Source organism: Trematomus bernacchii, unplaced genomic scaffold (genome assembly GCF_902827165.1).
Source record: "Trematomus bernacchii unplaced genomic scaffold, fTreBer1.1, whole genome shotgun sequence".
Lineage (NCBI taxonomy): Eukaryota > Metazoa > Chordata > Actinopteri > Perciformes > Nototheniidae > Trematomus > Trematomus bernacchii.
Window position 1 is genome coordinate 1,956,442 of NW_022987801.1, and position 19,383 is coordinate 1,975,824.

Sequence of the window (19,383 nt, forward strand, 5' to 3'; positions counted from 1 at the left end):
TAAAATACAAAACGAACAATATTAATCACACATTAAAAGCAGATCTTGAGAAATCGCTTTAAATCCACATTATAACAATGCAGTCCTAGGTCCTGCCTTGAAAATGCGTATATAAATATAGTATCAAATGATCATGGTTGATGAAACATAGTCAAATTAACACAATCCTTGGCTCTAAACAGTGTTGCTAAAAACCGCTGCTCTGTAGACAAAACAATGATCCTCTGTTCTCAATACAGAATATTTTTGTAACATTTAGAGTAAGTCAGTAATATACTCACAGAATAACCCCAGCGCGCAGAGCAAAGTGTGTCCCATCTTCACATCCAACACTGACTCTCTGTCTCTCACACATACGTCCACTTTAACACTTGAAAGAAATTGAGTAAGACTAACAGAGCACTGTGGGAGGAAATCTGATCTGATCTCAACATGAGCTCATTGGTATTTTACACATTTTCTAAGAATAACTAGTCTCTCTTTCCTTCCTGTTTTACGTTGGCATGACTACTTCATGCTCATGCCATGCAGATACATTTTAACTTCACTCTCTACCAAGATCCCACTTTAAAAAGGCAGAGTAAAAAGTCATTTTTGCTAAACTCATATCTAAGTAAAAATGGATGGCAGTATTATACTTGTGTTTCACAGGCAGATATATTTAACGCCAACAGTTAGATGGTTCATCGGGACAACTGCAGAACAATTGAACCTCTTTTCATTCTTTACCTGATATTTAATGCAATTTAAATTCTGATCATTTATCCTGCATTAGTCTAAAAACACAAGACAAATGTCAGGTTTTTTTGGTTAAATAGCCATCCTGTAAACCTCTAATATTAGATGTGTCTACTGCTTCATCACTATAGTAATAACAAGGGCAGATGATTCAAAGTGACACATTTTTGGTCACATCTCAGCTCTTGCACCTCTAACTTCCTTCTGTCTCCTCAAAGCATGACTGTACTGGATCCCCAAAATAAGAGGGAAGATGATGAAGCAAATCAAACAACTTGTGAAAAGAAAAATCAAGGAGAAGCACTTCAGTAAATCAAGTTTATTGATGCAAAACAAAGCTTACTTTTTTTTTTTAAATACACCTAGATTAAAGCCATATGATGCATTTCCTTTCAATGATTTGCTATTACAGTAACTGTACAAAATACTGTCTGATAAATGGAGAGCAAAGCTGCAAATAAGGTTTAATAAACAAAGGTTTAGTTTTTTATGTTGTTTCCATTCGTCTTGTCCTTACAGAAGACATTGTTCGATCTGGAAGAAAACCAAAGAAGAAAGAGATGACACTTTTTAAAGAATTAGGGTGTTTCATGACATATTTCTCCCATTTACAACATATTTAACAATATATGAAATATATAAAGTGATTGATCTGAATACTTACATGATGTTATGCTGCATTTTTACCAAGAGCTGTTCCTGGTTTGAGTTCAGAATAAACAGTTTCATCCGCTGGTGCAGGACTTGACTTCCCTATGAATTAAGAGATTATTATTTATTGTTTACAGTGTTCCCCCAGTTAGCAATGAAAATGTACTGGAAAACATTTTCCTCACAAGAGGGTAGAGTGACAGTTTGATAGAAGGAATTGCTCATGATGATTCATTATAACAGTTATAAATGTACGGACACAGATGAATGAAATGTCACATGCCCTGATGTCTATTTCATTAATGCATAGAATTGGCAGAAAATAAACTTAACAAACATTGACAAAGTCATGTGTAGGATTTGAACATTGCTGACTTTGGCGACACCTTGTGGTAGCTTTAAATATGACACCCTAGCAGGCAGCACTTAACCATAACAAAAGCTTAAAGCGAGTAGTATTTCATCAGACCTGCAGCTGATGCCATCTGCACATGTGAGTAAACACAATCCTCCGGTTCATTTTTCTTCCCTGTTAGACGGATCAGGAGTAATCATGAAAAGACAAAACTTATTGCATGTTTTTGTTACAACATAAATTAAAAATACTCACCCTTCTTAGAAATGTTTTTGAGCTTGACCACAGAATATGTGACATCCCTGGATTCATCTGAAATATACAATTTATTTTTTATTTAAAAGAGTGAACCTTGAATTGTCATATTCCAGTATTTATATTTACTATACTGTACCATTTGCAGGTTCTTCAGGGCCTTTGATTGTTTCATAGAGACAGGCATTATCTGAAGAGTAATCAAAATCAATATAAAACAAATATATATTAAAATCCCTCTACTGTATATGAACTCCTACATTTTTTAAAACAACTAATGAGAAATGGAAATGCTACTCGGTTAATAACGTTAACAATTAATTCAAAACGTATTAAGGATTCAGGCTGACCCTGAAGAACAGAAGCATTTTCTCTTTGGTTAGTTTCGTCCTGGTTGATCATGTGGTCTGTAGCAGGGCTCTGATTAGTCCTCTGAGATCTGGTGGGCAAAACACATGTAGTAAATTAAGTGGATTTATGAAGGAACATATTATTGTTGTCATGTTCATAATAAAATAAAATAGAGTGTTGTACCAACCTGCTATAGCATGAATCTGTTTAAAAAAAAGAAAAGACATTTGCTGCTATTTTATTATTCATTGCAAAGTGTTTCACTGTTAAAACAGTACATGTGATTACATTAAAGACAATCTTATATCAGAAGAACATTATCTCACCTTTTGACTTTCTGAATAAATACAGGAACAGCAGCAGGAGAACAATCAGTGAAACTCCACAAAGCAGCCCAACGATCAGCAGAATGGGAAATTGAGAGTCTTTTCCTGACCCGGACGCTGCTATTATAAGTAATCTTTATTAATATTATATCTCTAGCACTTTCCTGTAATAGTTTAATTCAGATGAAACTAAGCTTTCTTTATCTCAGGCTGTAACACAGCTTACAAAAAAGGAAGAGTTTTTTAATCATACTCACATTTTACTGAGAACCAACTCTCTGGTGACGTCCAACCATCTGCTGAATCTCTCCGTTTACATTTATAAAAGCCTTCATCTGACTTTGACACTGCAGAGATGGTCAGCTCGCTTCTGGTATCGTTCTGGTTGAGTTTGTCATTTTTATAAAAATCCACATTATTAACAGCAGCTTCATTATTTAACTTGCAGCTAAGAGTGACAGAACGTCCCTCAGCCACAGGACGGACAGGACTCACCAGGATCATTTTACCATCATCTGGAAAATAAAAATAAAAGAATATAAAGGCTTTATCAGAGACATCAGTTCGTGCAAATGTAATATGTTTAGGCAAAACTGGTCTAGTCAGGCAGAAGATGTATGAGGACAATAAAACACGTAAAATATATTTGAAAAGGAGTGACCCTGGAATTCACTTCGCAAATTAGCCTTTTTATAAAGTTTTAACTCACTTTGAAGAGACGTTTGGCTAATGCTTGTCACCTTCACATTTTAAAACAACATAATACTTCAGAAACAAACATTTTAAATAATTAAAACTCACACTCGATAGTGATGTTGACTGCATTACTGAACTGTCCTGTTCCAGACTCACACCAGAACACTCCACTAACCCAGCTGCTGGTTATTGTGCATGTGGATCCAGTCATTGTCCCCCAGGAAGAACAGCGATAAAGGTAGTCAGATTTCGTAAACCTCATCACTCTCCACTCAGTGGAGTTTCCCTCACAGCTCAGTGACACAGACGTTTTGGGGAAGTGCTGCACACTGTCAGGACTCACTGTGAGAGACGCTGCTGAATTCAAATCTGAAAAACAAACAGGGGACATTTAAGCTGTGAAAACTGTAAAAGACTATGCATGCAAATAAGAGATTAAACAAGCCTAAAAAATGAATGTTTAATCCATACATACATGTATATTGCATTTGTTGAAAGGAAACAAATAATTGGTGTTGTTGGTTTTATGTTATATGTAAAAAACAGTGATTCCGATTAAAAGTCCAACTTTCCAAATTAAAGTTCTCCATTTAAAAGTTGGGAGGGGGCAAGCAAACTAAAGTACAGTAGGAGGAAAGACAACTACTGTCAGAACATAATCTTGTGTTAAAATTCAGTCAAGTCCAGAAGCTGAATGAGTCAATCATCATTCTGTTTTAGAGAAAAGTTTTGAAAACTGAACTATGACCTGATGCTGGTGTAAAAGAGAGTTCCCAAAATAAGTGACTTTATTCCATTTTGCAATAATGGAAAAGTCAAAACAAAATGCCTCCAGAGCAGACACACTTTGATAAAGAAATGTTTTGGCCTAATGGTGATGCAAACTAAAGAAAGAAAGAAAAAGTTAGAACATACTGACCTCCAGACCAGACAAACTTAGGTTCACTATGCCAACTGTAATACACTCGATCTTCTCTTGCAGCTCTGCAAACATATCCTGCTGTGTGTGTTTGACCATCAATGATGAAGAGATCCTGTTCAGTCCCATTCTCGCTGCCAGGTAGCAGCTCATAGCTGTAGGAGTAGTCTGACTTTTGGGGAACAGCCTTATACCAGTAGAAGCTCCAGCCAGCAGAAGGATGATCAACCCTGCAGTTCAGAGTTACTGAGGCTCCAGGACTCGGCCATGATGGAGACACAGTGAGGACAGGCTGAGGTCTTTCTGTTGGAAAGTGATTTAATGATAACGTTGATGTATAATTGGTGGGTTACATGCACTCCTTGGATCCTACATATTTTCTACATACAGAATGTAAAACGTATAAAACAAATTGAAGGGTGAACTTTCCTTAAATAAAAAAACAAAATACTAGTTATCATTTTTTAATTTATATACAGTAAAAAAAGGTCAACTGATGATAAATGACATATTTTCAGATACTGTCAATGTGAAAACAATCCATTTGTCACAGGTAATAGAGTATAACAAGGTTTGTTGGTGAAGTATTATCTTTATGTTAATGCTTTGATGTAAGAAGCTGATCCCTGTCTTCTAATTCTTATTTTAATATTCATTATTTTTGTGAAAACACAAAAGCACAGGATTGTACAGTATTCTTCACCTGCCTATACAGCATCAGTGGAGCTGTTCAAACGTTAAAACATTAAAATTATTTACAAATTATATATTAGAAATTGTCCATACTGGATGTTCATATCAACATGGCTCATTCATAAAAAAAAGAAGCTTTTATTGAACATGGTCATGGTGGTATTACTTTGATCACTTACCTGATACAGTTAGATAGATTGTATTGCTACTTGTAGTTGATCCCCCGTGCTGGAAAAGACATTGGTATTCACCACTGTCGCCTGTAGCTAGAGAATGTAATGTTCTGGACTTTTGTTTGCTGGAAGAGAAAACTTCTCTATGCTGGTTGTAGATTGTGTAATACCAGTCGCTGTCTTTGTCTCCTGTAATGTCACACTTGAAGGTCACAGACTCTCCGGTAAAAAAAGTGGTCCAGTTTGGCTCAATGGTCAGCACAGCATCTGGAAACCATCCCAAGAAACATAAAGTAAAATGTGTTTTCTTTTTGTCTAGAGTGAGTAAATAACATTTAAAAAGGGAAATTGTGTAATTACCTTGAGCTTGTCCACGGTAAAGTAAATTCAGCACTGAAATAAGTATGAAACTAAATCAGACATTATTAAAATTAAAGAAATCAAACGTATCATAACCTCAGGCATTTCAAAAGTGATATCAATGGCAATTAAAACATTAAAAGTACTCACAGAAAAACCCCAGTAGAGAGAGCAAAGTGTGTCCCATCTTCACATCCAACACTGATAATCTGTTCCTCTGTTCATGAGAAATTCTTCTACTTTGTGTAAATAGAAAGATTGAAACTGCAGCATATGAAGAGAAATCAGGAACTACAGAGAAACAAATGCAATGAAATATTGGACACGGAAGTTGTTTTTTTAACTTATTTTAAAAAGTACACAGTCTGGGCTTCCTTCCCTTTTACACAAAGCTCACACAACTGAACAGCTTTTAATACAGCACATTTTCGTACACCTTGGTTTGCTTCTTCACAAACGGTCAGTAATTATTGATGCTGCTATAAAGACTGCTGCATGAAGCCTAACAGTTGTCTTTTCTAGAACTAATTAAGTGATAAAATTGCATGCGTCATACTCACTTAATAATCCATGGGCCTTCTCACCAATATTTCATATGAAAATGTGTGTAACAGCTTTAACCAAATAGTTGAACTGCAGTGCTGGAGTGTTCTGGAGGAACTCAACTTTAAGTTTAGAAACAACCTCACCCACAGGAAGTCTCTCATAGTCTCTTTACCAGAAGTGAATCTGAAGAGAGACAATGTCCTGCCCCCTCCTCGAGATAGACTCTATCTACTTTAAGAGGGCATAATTCCACATCTATATCATTAGTAATAAATAAATCATTTGAATACAGAAAATATGTTTTGTCTAGGTGCAAAATTGTATCACAACAGTTGTACAAAAACAACTTAATGCCATAATAATGATCAAAATAAATGAATACCACAACACTTCAGTAGCTGTGAAGTTTTAAATGTGGTGGGTAGTCAACATTGAAAGCTTCCACTTCCATGCATCAGTGCAAAGCTAAGGAAGTGAACCGTAAGCAGTCAATTGTTTAGTTATTAGTTAGGAGTTACATGTACATGACATCAGACCCTGCTGCCAGACTTCAGAAGGACTATTTGTGTAGAGTAGGTAAAGTATGAGATAAAGTAGTTTGACACCACCTTGTGGTCATATATCGAAAGAAAGCTTCTAATATAACTGCTCAGTGACTGGAGAACAAATAAAATAGAATATTCTCAGTAAAACATACTTACATAAATTGGACAAACTAATGTTGGCTGTAGTGCGTCAGTAGATTCCCTTCTTCTACTGTATGTCTTTACATAGACAATACTGTATGTTTATCCATGGAAAATGTAGGAACAAAGTACAATATATTCACATTTTGAGATAATACAAGATAATAAAGTGTTGGCACCAGCAGAAAACCTATTATATTTTAAGTGCATTAAGGGTTTTGATTACCATTTTTGGATTTTAATGCCAATAATAATTTGGAAAAATAACAAATGTTCTGCCTTGTTTTCCTCCTGGACAGGCTTTACTGCCTTGATTGAATTGAAAGTATGTAATAAAGATAATACTTGTGGGTTGTTGTTTCTCTATTGGTAACAAGCGTATGAGAAATTCCATCATGTGTTGAGTTATTTTGATTAATCTGCTTAACACAATACAGAACATTTGTATTATTAAAGATGAGATAATAAGATAATCAAAGTTATGTTTATTAATACAAAACAAAAAACGGGCCCCAAAAATCTCAAAGAAAACAAATACAGTGTACAGAAGGTGTGTGCTTCAGTTCCCTTGAATCTGAACATCTTGTTTGACCTATTGGTGGCGCTGTGACTTCAGATGTTTTGGCTTTTGCAAGAGACTACTTCTGCAGGTAAATTAAAGGCATTAAATAATTTGTTGGCACCCTGTGGTAGCATCTAGTAAGAATCATTCACTGAACAGTACATGCAGGTGTAATTGCATTTTGGTTTTATTCATAATATATTTGTGTGTCCACTGTGTGCATCTACAGTGCTAAAGCATGTGTCCATACTGCATATATTAGTATCTGGCTCTAATATCACCAAATGTACAACAAGGTTAGAGCCACATGATCTGTCTCTGACATGTAACAGATAAGGTTGTAGTACAATGTTTTATACTAAATATAAGTACACAGAAAGTAAGTATACAGTTGAATTGCAAAGCATTTAGCATGTTCTTAGAAAGGCCTTTATAAAGGCTATTTACACAAAAGCAGCAAATACACTCAATTGCTGAAACAAGGATGTTGATTTTCATGTTTTTATCCGCTCCATTGGTTCTGTCCATGAGGATGTCTTTATTGATCTGGAAGAAAACCAAAATGAGTTATTATCATTGGGTACTTTCTGCTCATGGAACTGTTTTTGAATACAACAATGTATGTTCATGCCAACTAATTTGTGTCTGAAAATATTTAAATTTGACATTTATTAGTTACGATGTTTTAAGTAATGTTTCATTAAACCAAAACATGTCTGGAAAACAACAAGCTGTATATAAAAAGGCATTAAAATGCACAAAAAGTTTAAAAGCTTTATTTGGTGGATTTGCTCATTGCTGAAACTGGCAAGCACATTATAAAAGCTTTTAGTATATTCATATGTATATGTATTAAAGTGTTTTGTACTTGACTTTACCTGCAGCCACGTTTATGTAAAGGCTCTCTTCTGGTTCATTACTGGCACCTGCTAGAAGGATTAAAATAATGTATCAAAGGACAATTCCTGTACTTTATTTAGACACTGCTGGCCTACAAAAGCATCTCAACCACTGCATGTAGTATTTGTATTACTCCATGTTAAACACAAATTAAATACTGTACCATTTCCAGCTTCAACCGGCCCTCCGATTGTTTCATAGAGACAACGATCACCTACAGAGAAGTGAAAATCAACCCATGGTCATACCAATGATTTTAATCACAATTAAGGATAAGAGTTCAAAATAAATCATTTTGTTAAACCGGAGAAGGGCTGACCATGGAGGAGAGTAGAATATTCTGGCATGTTTTGAATTTCATCCTGGTTGATCATGTGGTCTGTAGCAGGGCCCTGATTGGTCCTCTGAGACCTGGTGGGCAAAACACATGTCGTAAATGAAGTGGATTTATGAAAGGAACATATTACTGCTGTCATGTTCATAATAAAAGAAAAAAGAGTGTTGTACCAACCTGCTATAGCATGAATCTGTTTAAAAAAAAGAAGACATTTGCTGCTATGTTATTATGCATTGCAAAGTGTTCTACTGTTAAAACAGTACATGTGATTACATTAGAGTCAATCTTATATCAGAAGAAAATTAAATTACCTTTTGATTTTCTGTAGCGATACAGGAAGAGCAGCAGGAGAATAATCAGTAAAACTCCACAAAGAAGCCCAACGATCAGCAGGATGGGAAATTGAGAGTCTTTTCCTGTCCCGGGCGGTGCTATTATAAGTAATCTTTATTAATATTTATTTATATAAAACGTTCCTGTTATAGATTAACTTTATTAAAAATGTATCCTACACAAACACAGTTTAATTCAGATGAAACTAAGCTTTCTTTATCTCAGACTGTAACACAGTTTACAAAAAAGGAAGTGTTTTTAAATCATACTCACATTTTACTGAGAACCAACTCTCTGGTGACGTCCTACCATCTGCTGAATCTCTCCGTTTACATTTATAAAAGCCTTCATCTGACTTTGACACTGCAGAGATGGTCAGCTCCCTTCTGGTATCGTTCTGGATGAGTTTGTCATTTTTATAGAAATCCGCATTATATACATTTTCTGTCTTGAACTTGCAGCTAAGAGTGACAGGAAGTCCCTCAGCCACAGGACGGACAGGGCTCACCAGGATAATATCACCATCTGAAAACAAATCAAAGAATATAAAGGCTTTATCAGAGACATCAGCTTTTGCAGATTTAATACGTTTAGGCACAACGGGCCTAGTCTGGCAGAAGCAGAAATGTCAGGTAGATGTAAGAGGACATTAACCTCTTAAGCCCTGAGCCTGTTTTTCAGGTCTCAGGCTCGAAAATGACATTCCCAGAACAAATGACCATATCTTCCCTTCTAAAAGGGTTAAATTAATAATCTTTATTCTCAAAGTAATGATAAACCTGTGAGTTGGATGTAGAAAAGTCAGAATCAATATAGATGTTTTTTATTTTAAAGAAAATTCAGATTTTACATAGTAAAAAACTGTAAATTATAGTGTCCGTCCAAAAATTATTTTTTACTTATAGTGAAAACTACCCTTGGATGATGGGTTAGTAGACTAAAAGCTTTAGGAATCCAAAGTACAACATATAATAAGTACCCTGTATCAAGATTGATGCAAAACAAGTGAAATTTGACCTTTTTAGAGAGATTTAGCCAAAAACCCCCACTTCTGGGGTCATTTGGGTGGATTTGACCTATCTCTGGCCCCCCTTGGTCGATTTTGATGAATGAAATCTCTTTATAACCGCTAGAGCCAATGGAATCGAGGGAAAGTTATATACACACCAAAACGTTAACAAATAAGGAGTGAGAGTGACGCGTTACCAAAACCGGAAGCTGCATACACTCTGGTGGATACCATTAGCAGCTAACTTTTCCGCTCCGATTTTTACATAAAAAATGGAATTATGGATTATAAATAATTTTTTTAAAGGTACAGGTACATTATCAACCTATGGATCAACAGTTGTAGATTTTTTTTTTTTCGTTTTAATGCCATTGAACACGTCTTTTGACCTAATTGACAGCTACGGTGACACGATCTGCCGTAAAAGCTCCGTAAAGGTACGTGTTGTGATGTCTGTGTTTGCTTCCCCTGTCGCAAGTTGGGATCGCTCAGTGATGATACTATACCTAAATAATCAGTGGAGTCTCAGCTTTAATAGGCTATATTGTATGTGCAGCTACGATAAGTAATAAGGGTATCTTTATCTTGAATTGTGTGCCGCAGTGCGTTAGAATTTTTTCGCTCAGGGGTCATTTAGACCCTTCTTATGAGACTTGTGTTTTGTTTTGGTAAAAATGGTTCATATCTTCAGTTAGCTGAGATTCTTCCCGTTAATCTGGTGCTACACATTAATAGTTTCATAAATGTTAAGAAGCCCTGAGACATTATCTCGAAAACAAAAAGGTGGGAGGGGTCCAATGGGGGGACCGCCGTGCTTAAGAGGTTAAGACACAGAATATTATCTTTGATCTTTGAGAGAAGTAACCATGGAAATCACTTGGCCTTTTTTATAAAGTTTTACTAATTTGAAGAGACGTTTGGCTAATGCTTGTCACCTTCACATTTCAAAACAACATAATACTTCAGAAACACATTTTTTAAATAATTAAAACTCACCATCTTTAGTGATGTTGACTGCATTACTGAACTGTCCTGTTTCAGACTCACACCAGAACACTCCACTAAGCCGTCTCCTGGTTATTGTGCATGTGGATCCAGTCATTGTCCCCCAGATAGAACAGGGAAGAAGGTTGTCAGGTTGTGAAAACCTCATCACTCTCCACTCAGTGGAGTTTCCCTCACAGCTCAGTGACACAGACGTTTTGGTGAAGTGCTGCACACTGTCAGGACTCACTGTGAGAGACGCTGCTGAATTCATATCTGAAACACACAAAGGGGACAAACAAAGCATTTATGTATATTGAAGGCAACTTGAACGTTAAAAAAAACAAGAAGCATTTAATCAACAATAAAGAGTGAGTGTCTAATTAAAGCATGTCATTAATTTTTGAGAGAATTGCTGAATGTAAAGAATTTGGAGTTGTTTGTAACATTGGGGAACTTTTATGTAGAACATAACAAAAAGGCATATCCAAAATATCCCAACACTCAAAAATAAATTGAGTCCTCCATTTAAAGGTTTAGGGGGTATAGAACAAGATAACATAGAAAGAAGGATCGAAGAAAGAACATATATGAAAGCTATTACAAAAAAAAGAACAAAGCTATGGAGAGAATGAGAAGAATGGATGGATGTAAAGAAGGAACAATAGAAAGTATCAGTCCTTCAAACCTGTACCACAGCTTACATTGACCTGATGCTTGTGTGAAGGAAAAGTTCCCAAAATAAGTGAATTCCTACCATTTTGCAATACTGGAGAAGTCAAAGCATACTGACCTCCAGACCAGAAAAACACAGGTTTGCTGTACGAAGTGTAATACACTGGATCTCCTCTTCCTGCTCTGCACACATATCCTGCTGTGTGTGTTTGTCCATCAATGATGAAGAGACCCTGTTTAGTCCCATTGTAGCTGCCAGGTAGCAGCTCATAGCTGTAGGAGTAGTATGACTTTTGGGGAACAGCCTTATACCAGTAGAAGCTCCAGCCAGCAGAAGGATGATCAACACTGCAGTTCAGAGTTACTGAGGCTCCAGGACTCGGCCATGATGGAGACACAGTGAGGACAGGCTGAGGTGTGTCTGTTGGAAAGTGATTTAATGATAACGTTGATGTATAATTGGTGGGTTACATGCACTCCTTGGATCCTACATATTTTCTACATACAGAATGTAAAACGTATAAAACAAATTGAAGGGTGAACTTTCCTTAAATAAAAAAACAAAATACTAGTTATCATTTTTTAATTTATATACAGTAAAAAAAGGTCAACTGATGATAAATGACATATTTTCAGATACTGTCAATGTGAAAACAATCCATTTGTCACAGGTAATAGAGTATAACAAGGTTTGTTGGTGAAGTATTATCTTTATGTTAATGCTTTGATGTAAGAAGCTGATCCCTGTCTTCTAATTCTTATTTTAATATTCATTATTTTTGTGAAAACACAAAAGCACAGGATTGTACAGTATTCTTCACCTGCCTATACAGCATCAGTGGAGCTGTTCAAACGTTAAAACATTAAAATTATTTACAAATTATATATTAGAAATTGTCCATACTGGATGTTCATATCAACATGGCTCATTCATAAAAAAAATAAGCTTTTATTGAACATGGTCATGGTGGTATTACTTTGATCACTTACCTGATACAGTTAGATAGATTGTATTGCTACTTGTAGTTGATCCCCCGTGCTGGAAAAGACATTGGTATTCACCACTGTCGCCTGTAGCTAGAGAATGTAATGTTCTGGACTTTTGTTTGCTGGAAGAGAAAACTTCTCTATGCTGGTTGTAGATTGTGTAATACCAGTCGCTGTCTTTGTCTCCTGTAATGTCACACTTGAAGGTCACAGACTCTCCGGTAAAAAAAGTGGTCCAGTTTGGCTCAATGGTCAGCACAGCATCTGGAAACCATCCCAAGAAACATAAAGTAAAATGTGTTTTCTTTTTGTCTAGAGTGAGTAAATAACATTTAAAAAGGGAAATTGTGTAATTACCTTGAGCTTGTCCACGGTAAAGTAAATTCAGCACTGAAATAAGTATGAAACTAAATCAGACATTATTAAAATTAAAGAAATCAAACGTATCATAACCTCAGGCATTTCAAAAGTGATATCAATGGCAATTAAAACATTAAAAGTACTCACAGAAAAACCCCAGTAGAGAGAGCAAAGTGTGTCCCATCTTCACATCCAACACTGATAATCTGTTCCTCTGTTCATGAGAAATTATTCTACTTTGTGTAAATAGAAAGATAGAAACTGCAGCATATGAAGAGGAATCAGGAACTACAGAGAAACAAATGCAATGTAATATTGGAAACGGACGTTTTTTTTTTTGTACTTCTTTTAAAAAGTACACGGTCTGCGCTTCCTTCCCTTTTACACAACGCTCACACAACTGAACAGATTTTAACACAGCACATTTTTTTGTACCTTGGTTTAGGTATTGTCTCATGATGAAGAGAGATAAGGTATTAAAATGTAATTCCTGGTAGATAAGATCATCCTGTCGGCTGGTGTTGCACAAATGGTCAGTAATTACTGATGCTTCTCTAAAGACTGCTGTATGAATTTCAATAAGAAATAAAAAAAGGAGATACAATTGCATGCGTCATACTCACTTTATAATCCATGGGCCTTCTCACAATATTTCATATGAAAATGTGTGTAACAGCTTTAACCAAATAGTTGAACTGCAGTGCTGGAGTGTTCTGGAGGAATTCAAGTTTAAGTGTAGAAACAGCCTCACCCACAGGAAGTCTCTCATAGTCTCTTTACCAGAAGTGAATGTGAAGAGAGACAAAGTCCTGCCCCCTCCACGAGATAGACTCTATCTACTTTAAGGGGGCATAATTCTATATATATATCATTAGTAATAAAGCAATCATTTGAATACAGAAAATACGTTTTGTCTAGGCGCAAAACTGTATCACAACAGTTGTACATAGATGACTTAATGCAATAATGATCAATATAACTAAATACCACAACACTTCAGTAGCTGTGAAGTTTTAAATGTGGTGGGAACTCAAAATTGAAAGCTTCCACTTCCATGCATCAGTGCAAAGCTAAGGAAGTGAACCGTAAGCAGTCAATTGTTTAGTTATTAGTTAGGAGTTACATTTACATGGCATCAGACCCTGCTGCCAGACTTCAGAAGGACTATTTGTGTAGGTAAAGTATGAGATAACATAGTTTAACACCACCTTGTCGTCATATATTGAAATAAATATTCTATTATAACTGCACAGTGACTGTAGAAAAAATGTAATAAAATATTCTCAGTAAAACATACTTACATAAATTGGACAAACTGATGTTGGCTGTAGTGAGTCAGTAGATTCCCTTCTTCTATCTCTCTACATAGAGAATACTGTATGTTTACCCATGGACAATGTAGGAACAAAGTACCATATATTCACATTTTGAGATAATACAAGATAATAAAGTGTAAGTACTAGCAGAAAACATATTATTTTTTAAGTGCATTAAGGGTTTTGGTTAAAACAAAATATTTTAATGACAATAAAAGGTTTGAAAAATATAAAATGTTCTGCCTTGTTTTCCTCCTGGACAGGCTTTACTGCTTTGATTGAATTGAAAGCATGAAATAAAGATAATAGAAATTCCATCATGTTTTAGTTATATTGTATAATCTGCTTCATAAAATACAGAACGTTTGTATTATTAAAGATGAGATAATAAAATAATCCAAGTAATATGTATTAATACAAAACAAAAACGGGCCCAACAATCTGAAAGAAAACAAATACACTGTACACAATGTGTGTGCTTCAGTTCCTTTGAATCTGAACATCTTGTTTGACCTATTGGTGGCGCTGTGACTTCAGATGATTTGGCTTTTGGAAGAGACTACTTCTGCAGATAAATTAAAGGCATTAGATCAGTGGTTCCCAACCTGCCCGTAAAGTGTCCAAACCAGGCTTTTCTGGATAAGCGCATTTTTAAAACATAGTCATTGTCCATGCCGGTTTCAGATTATTTGTCACAGTTGCTCCGATCAGATCGGTCTCATCCATTTTGTAGATTATTTACGACTTTTGAATCCACATAAACACATCGGCAAAATCCGGCTTACTTTGAGCATGTGTTTTAAACAGTTTAATCCCTTTGTGAATTGTTTCCACTTGCGCCGTCCTTTAATTTCTTCATACAGCGGGAATCCAAATTAATTAATCCTGAGTCCAATAACCATCAAAGTCACTCCAATAGTGCTCCTTAATTACACTTTCATCCTCCTTTAACAAAATACTTCACATTCATCCAGTTTGTGACAGTAGTTGTAGCATTTTTGAGACTTTTGAACTTTAATTACCGCTGTTGCGCCCTCCCCCCCTTGTGTGTGTGTATGTGTGGGGGGGGCGCAACTTCCAACAGGAGTCATTTGGGGGGGCTCTTGGGAAAAAAGGTTGGGAACCCCTGCATTAGATAATGTGTTGGCACCCTGTGGTAGCATCTAGTAAGAATCATTCACTGAACAGTACATGCAGGTATAATTGCATTTGGGTTTTATTCATGATATATTTGTGTTTATACTGCATATATTAGTATCTGGCTCTATTATCACGCAATTTACAACAAGGTTCGAGCCACATGATCTGTATCTAACATGTAACAAATAATGTTGTAGTACAATGTTTTACTCTAAATATAAGTACACAGAAAGTAAGTATACAGGTGAATTACAAAGCATTTAGCATGTTCCTAGAAAGGCCTTTATTAAAAAAGGCACTGCGCTATTTACACAAAAGCAGCAAATACACTCAATTGCTGAAACAAGGATGTTGTTTTCATGTTTTTAACCGGTCCATTGGTTCTGTCCATGAGGATGTCTTTATTGATCTGGAAGAAAACCAAAATAAGTTATTATCAGTGGGTACTTTCTGCTCATGTTACTGTTTTTGAATACAACAATGTATGTTCATGCCAACTAATTTGTGTGTGAAAATATTTAAATTTCCCATTTATCAATTATGATGTTTTAAGTAATGTTTCATTAAACCAAAACATGTCTGGAAAACAACAAGCTGTATATAAGAAAGACATGAAAATGCACAAAAAGTATAAAAGCTTTATTTGGTGGATTTGATCATTGCTGAAACTGGCAAGCAGCACAGCACACAATAAAAGCTTTTAGTATATTTATGTGTATATATATAAAAGTGTTTTGTACTTGACTTTACCTTCAGCCACGTTTATGTAAAGGCTCTCTTCTGGTTCATTACTGGCACCTGCTAGAAGGATTAAAATAATGTATCAAAGGACAATTCCTGTAATTTATTTAGACACTGCTGGCCTACAAAAGCATCTCAACCATTGCATGTAGTATTTGTATTACTTCATGTTAAACACAAATTAAATACTTTACAATTTCCAGCTTCTACAGGCCCTCCGATTGTTTCATAGAGACAACGATCACCTACAGAGAAGTGAAAATCAAGCCATGGTTACACCAATCATTTTAATCACAATGAGGGATAAGAGTTAAAAATACTGTAAATCATATTATAAAACCGGAGAAGGGCTGACCATGGAGGAGAGTAGAATATTCTGGCATGTTTAGAATTTCATCCTGGTTGATCATGTGGTCTGTAGCAGGGCCCTGATTGGTGCTCTGAGATCTTGTGGGACATACACATGAAGATGATGAAGTGGATTGAATTTAACATAAACTGCTGTAATGTTCAAAATGAGATAAAAGAGGGTTGCACCGACCTGATGAAGACTGAATCTGTTGAATACAAGAAAAACTCAGTTTCATTGTTTTTTAATTGCAAATGTGTGATTTTGAGTAATTATAGTTTAATTCATTTGATATCAGATGAAAAGGTTCTGACCTTTTGATTTTCTGTAGCAATACAGGGACAGAAGCGGGAGAATTATCAGTAAAACTCCACAAAGCAGCCCAACAGTCAACAGGACGGGAAATTGAGAGGCTTTTCCAGGCCGAGAAGCTGCTAATATAAATAACCTTAAATATTATTTTTTTATATAACACTTTCCTCAAAGCACTTCACAGGAACAGAGCTTTAAGGTCGGACCAAGCCTCAGAAGTCTCTAAAATAAATAAACAATGACTATTAAAAAATGTATTACAAACCTACATTGACTCATACATGTACATCTATGGAATATACAAAACTATACAAATACACTTACACATAAATCATAAATATTTACACACTTATTGGAACAAATTCACAAAAGACACTATAAACCCCTGTTCACATATCTTATATTGTCAATGCTGCTCATGTTATCATGGTCATATGAATGTTTTAAGACTGAATACAGAACTGGAAAAATGTATTTCTCTTACAAAAAGTAAATTGTATAATTCAGAGGAAACTAAGACAACTTTGAATTCAGTAATAACTGTCTTTTTTTAGCTCTGACTCAGCAACACATCTCAAAAAGAGGAAACTGTTTTTTATCATACTCACATTTTACTGAGAACCAACTCTCTGGTGACGTCCAACCATCTGCTGAATCTCTCCGTTTACATTTATAAAAGCCTTCGTCTGACTTTGACACTGCAGAGATGGTCAGCTCGCTTCTGGTATCATTCTGGATGAGTTTGTCATTTTTATAGAAATCCACATTATAAACAGTTTTTCTCTTTAACTTGCAGCTAAGAGTGACAGGAAGTCCCTCAGCTACAGGACGGACAGGACTCACCAGGATGATATCATCATCTGAAAAAAAGACATCAGCTTTTTCAGATTTTATACGTTTATGCAAAACCAGTCTAGTCTGGCAGAAGCTGAAATGCCAAGGTGTAGATGTATGAGGAAAATAAAACACATAGAATTATATCTTTGATCTTTGAGAGGAGTAACCCTGGAATTCACTTCGCAAATTCGCCTTTTTTATAAAGTTTTAACTCACTTTGCATGTCACTTTCATATTTCAAAACAGCATAATACTTCAGAAACAAATATTTTAAATAATTAAAACTCACCATCTTTAGTGATGTTGACTGCATTACTGAACTGTCCTGTTTCAGACTCACACCAGAACACTCCACTAACCCGTCTTCTGGTTATTTTGCATGTGGATCCAGTCATTGTCCCCAAGATAGAACAGGGAAGAAGGTAGTCAGGTTCATAAAACCTCATCACTCTCCACTCAGTGGAGTTTCCCTCACAGCTCAGTGACACAGACGTTTTGGTGAAGTGCTGCACACGGTCAGGACTCACTGTGAGAGACGCTGCTGAATTCAAATCTGAAAAACAAAAAGGGGACATTTAAACCGTGAAAACTGTAAAAGACATTGCATGCAAAAAGAGATTACTGTAAACAAGCCTAAACAGTAAATGTTTAAACCATGCATATATTGCATTTGTAAAACAATAATTGGTATTGTTGCTTTTATGTTATATGTAAAAACAAGTGATTCCGATTGACACAATATCAAATTAAAGTTGTCCATTTAAAAGTTGGGAGGGGGCAAGCAAACTAAGGTCGCATTCACACCAGCCTTGTATAGTCCGGTTGAATCGAACCCTGGTGCGTTTAGCCGCTTGGTGCGGTTCGTTTAGGTCGGTGTGAACTTAGTCCGAGACCCCTGAAGTGAACTAAACAACCAGACTCTAGTCCGCCTAAAAGAGGTGGTCTCGGACCGCTTGCTAGTGAACTCTGGAGCGGTTAATCTCTGGTGTGAACGCAGTCCGCACCAAAACATAGGAAGCGTAGTATTTACGTGTCACAAGAACGCGGATGTCTTCAAAATCGTTAGCGAAAGAGTGAAGCAGAATGATGTGTTGAACAGTGTCGTGTAAAGTAAAAACAACTATCAAACTAAAAACTATACATAAAAGTCAGAGCCACCTGCCGTCGGTGAAACCCCCTCCTTACTGCAGAACGTCTCTCATTATATGTGTTATAATGTTTTTTATCGCACGTTGTCTGATTATATAATCATATGTGTCGTCTGCTAGAGTCTGATGATATGCTTTCCAGATTAACAACAGCATGAAAATAACCTGCCGATGCTCCATGGCGGAGTCTCCGGTAGAAATTGCCGGGATTTGCGTTTGTACCCCCTTAATGTCTGACCAATGGTTGAACAGCATTTCCGAGCACATGACTTGTGTTTAAAGTTTATAGTCCGTTTGAATTTTGCCCGTGTGAACGCAAACCGAACCTTCTGAAAAATGAAACAATGTAACAAACTGTCGTCTGGTGCGCACCAGAGAAGCGGACTATTAGGTGTGAATGCGACCTAAAGTAGGGAGAAAGACAACTACTGTCAGAAAATTATCTTGTGTTCAAATTCAGTCAAGTCCAGAAGCTGAATCAGTCGATCATCATTCTGTTTTAGAGAAAAGTTTTGAAAACTGAACTATGACCTGATGCTGGGGCAAAAGAAAGTTCCCAAAATAAGTGACTTTATTCCATTTTGCAATAATGGATAAGTCGAAACAACATGCCTCCAGACCAGACAAACTTTGATAAAGACATG

At 36.0% G+C, this 19,383-nt stretch overlaps 2 protein-coding genes across 3 annotated transcripts in view; both read right to left on the reverse strand.

Annotated features, from left to right (window-relative positions):
• Positions 1–19,383, reverse strand: part of LOC117498007 — a 141,306-nt gene that overhangs the window by 48,643 nt on the left and 73,280 nt on the right. The window lies entirely within an intron of this gene.
• On the reverse strand, positions 7,803–13,603 carry LOC117498044. Of its 2 annotated transcripts, none has more exons than XM_034150096.1 (13): positions 13,520–13,603; positions 13,044–13,129; positions 12,894–12,926; positions 12,540–12,800; positions 11,668–11,970; positions 10,887–11,150; positions 9,155–9,406; positions 8,860–8,979; positions 8,723–8,738; positions 8,531–8,622; positions 8,375–8,425; positions 8,190–8,237; positions 7,803–7,857 (listed from the first exon to the last, which is right to left on the reverse strand). In XM_034150096.1, exons 2-13 carry the CDS (start codon positions 13,078–13,080, stop codon positions 7,850–7,852), a joined length of 1,485 nt encoding a protein of 494 aa, XP_034005987.1. In that variant the 5' UTR covers positions 13,081–13,129; positions 13,520–13,603; the 3' UTR covers positions 7,803–7,849. The 2 variants fall into 2 exon arrangements, with proteins under 2 accessions (XP_034005987.1, XP_034005986.1); XM_034150095.1 differs by having other exon boundaries at positions 8,190–8,240.

Coding starts and splice junctions, on each gene's coding strand:
- LOC117498044 (XM_034150095.1), bottom strand. CDS start 13,080: ATGGGACACACTTTGCTCTCTCTACTGGGGTTTTTCT. Junction 11,971..12,539: donor AATCTATCTAACTGTATCAG/GTAAGTGATCAA, acceptor ACTTTCCAACAG/ACACACCTCAGCCTGTCCTC. Junction 8,241..8,374: donor GCCGGTTGAAGCTGGAAATG/GTACAGTATTTA, acceptor TAATCCTTCTAG/CAGGTGCCAGTAATGAACCA.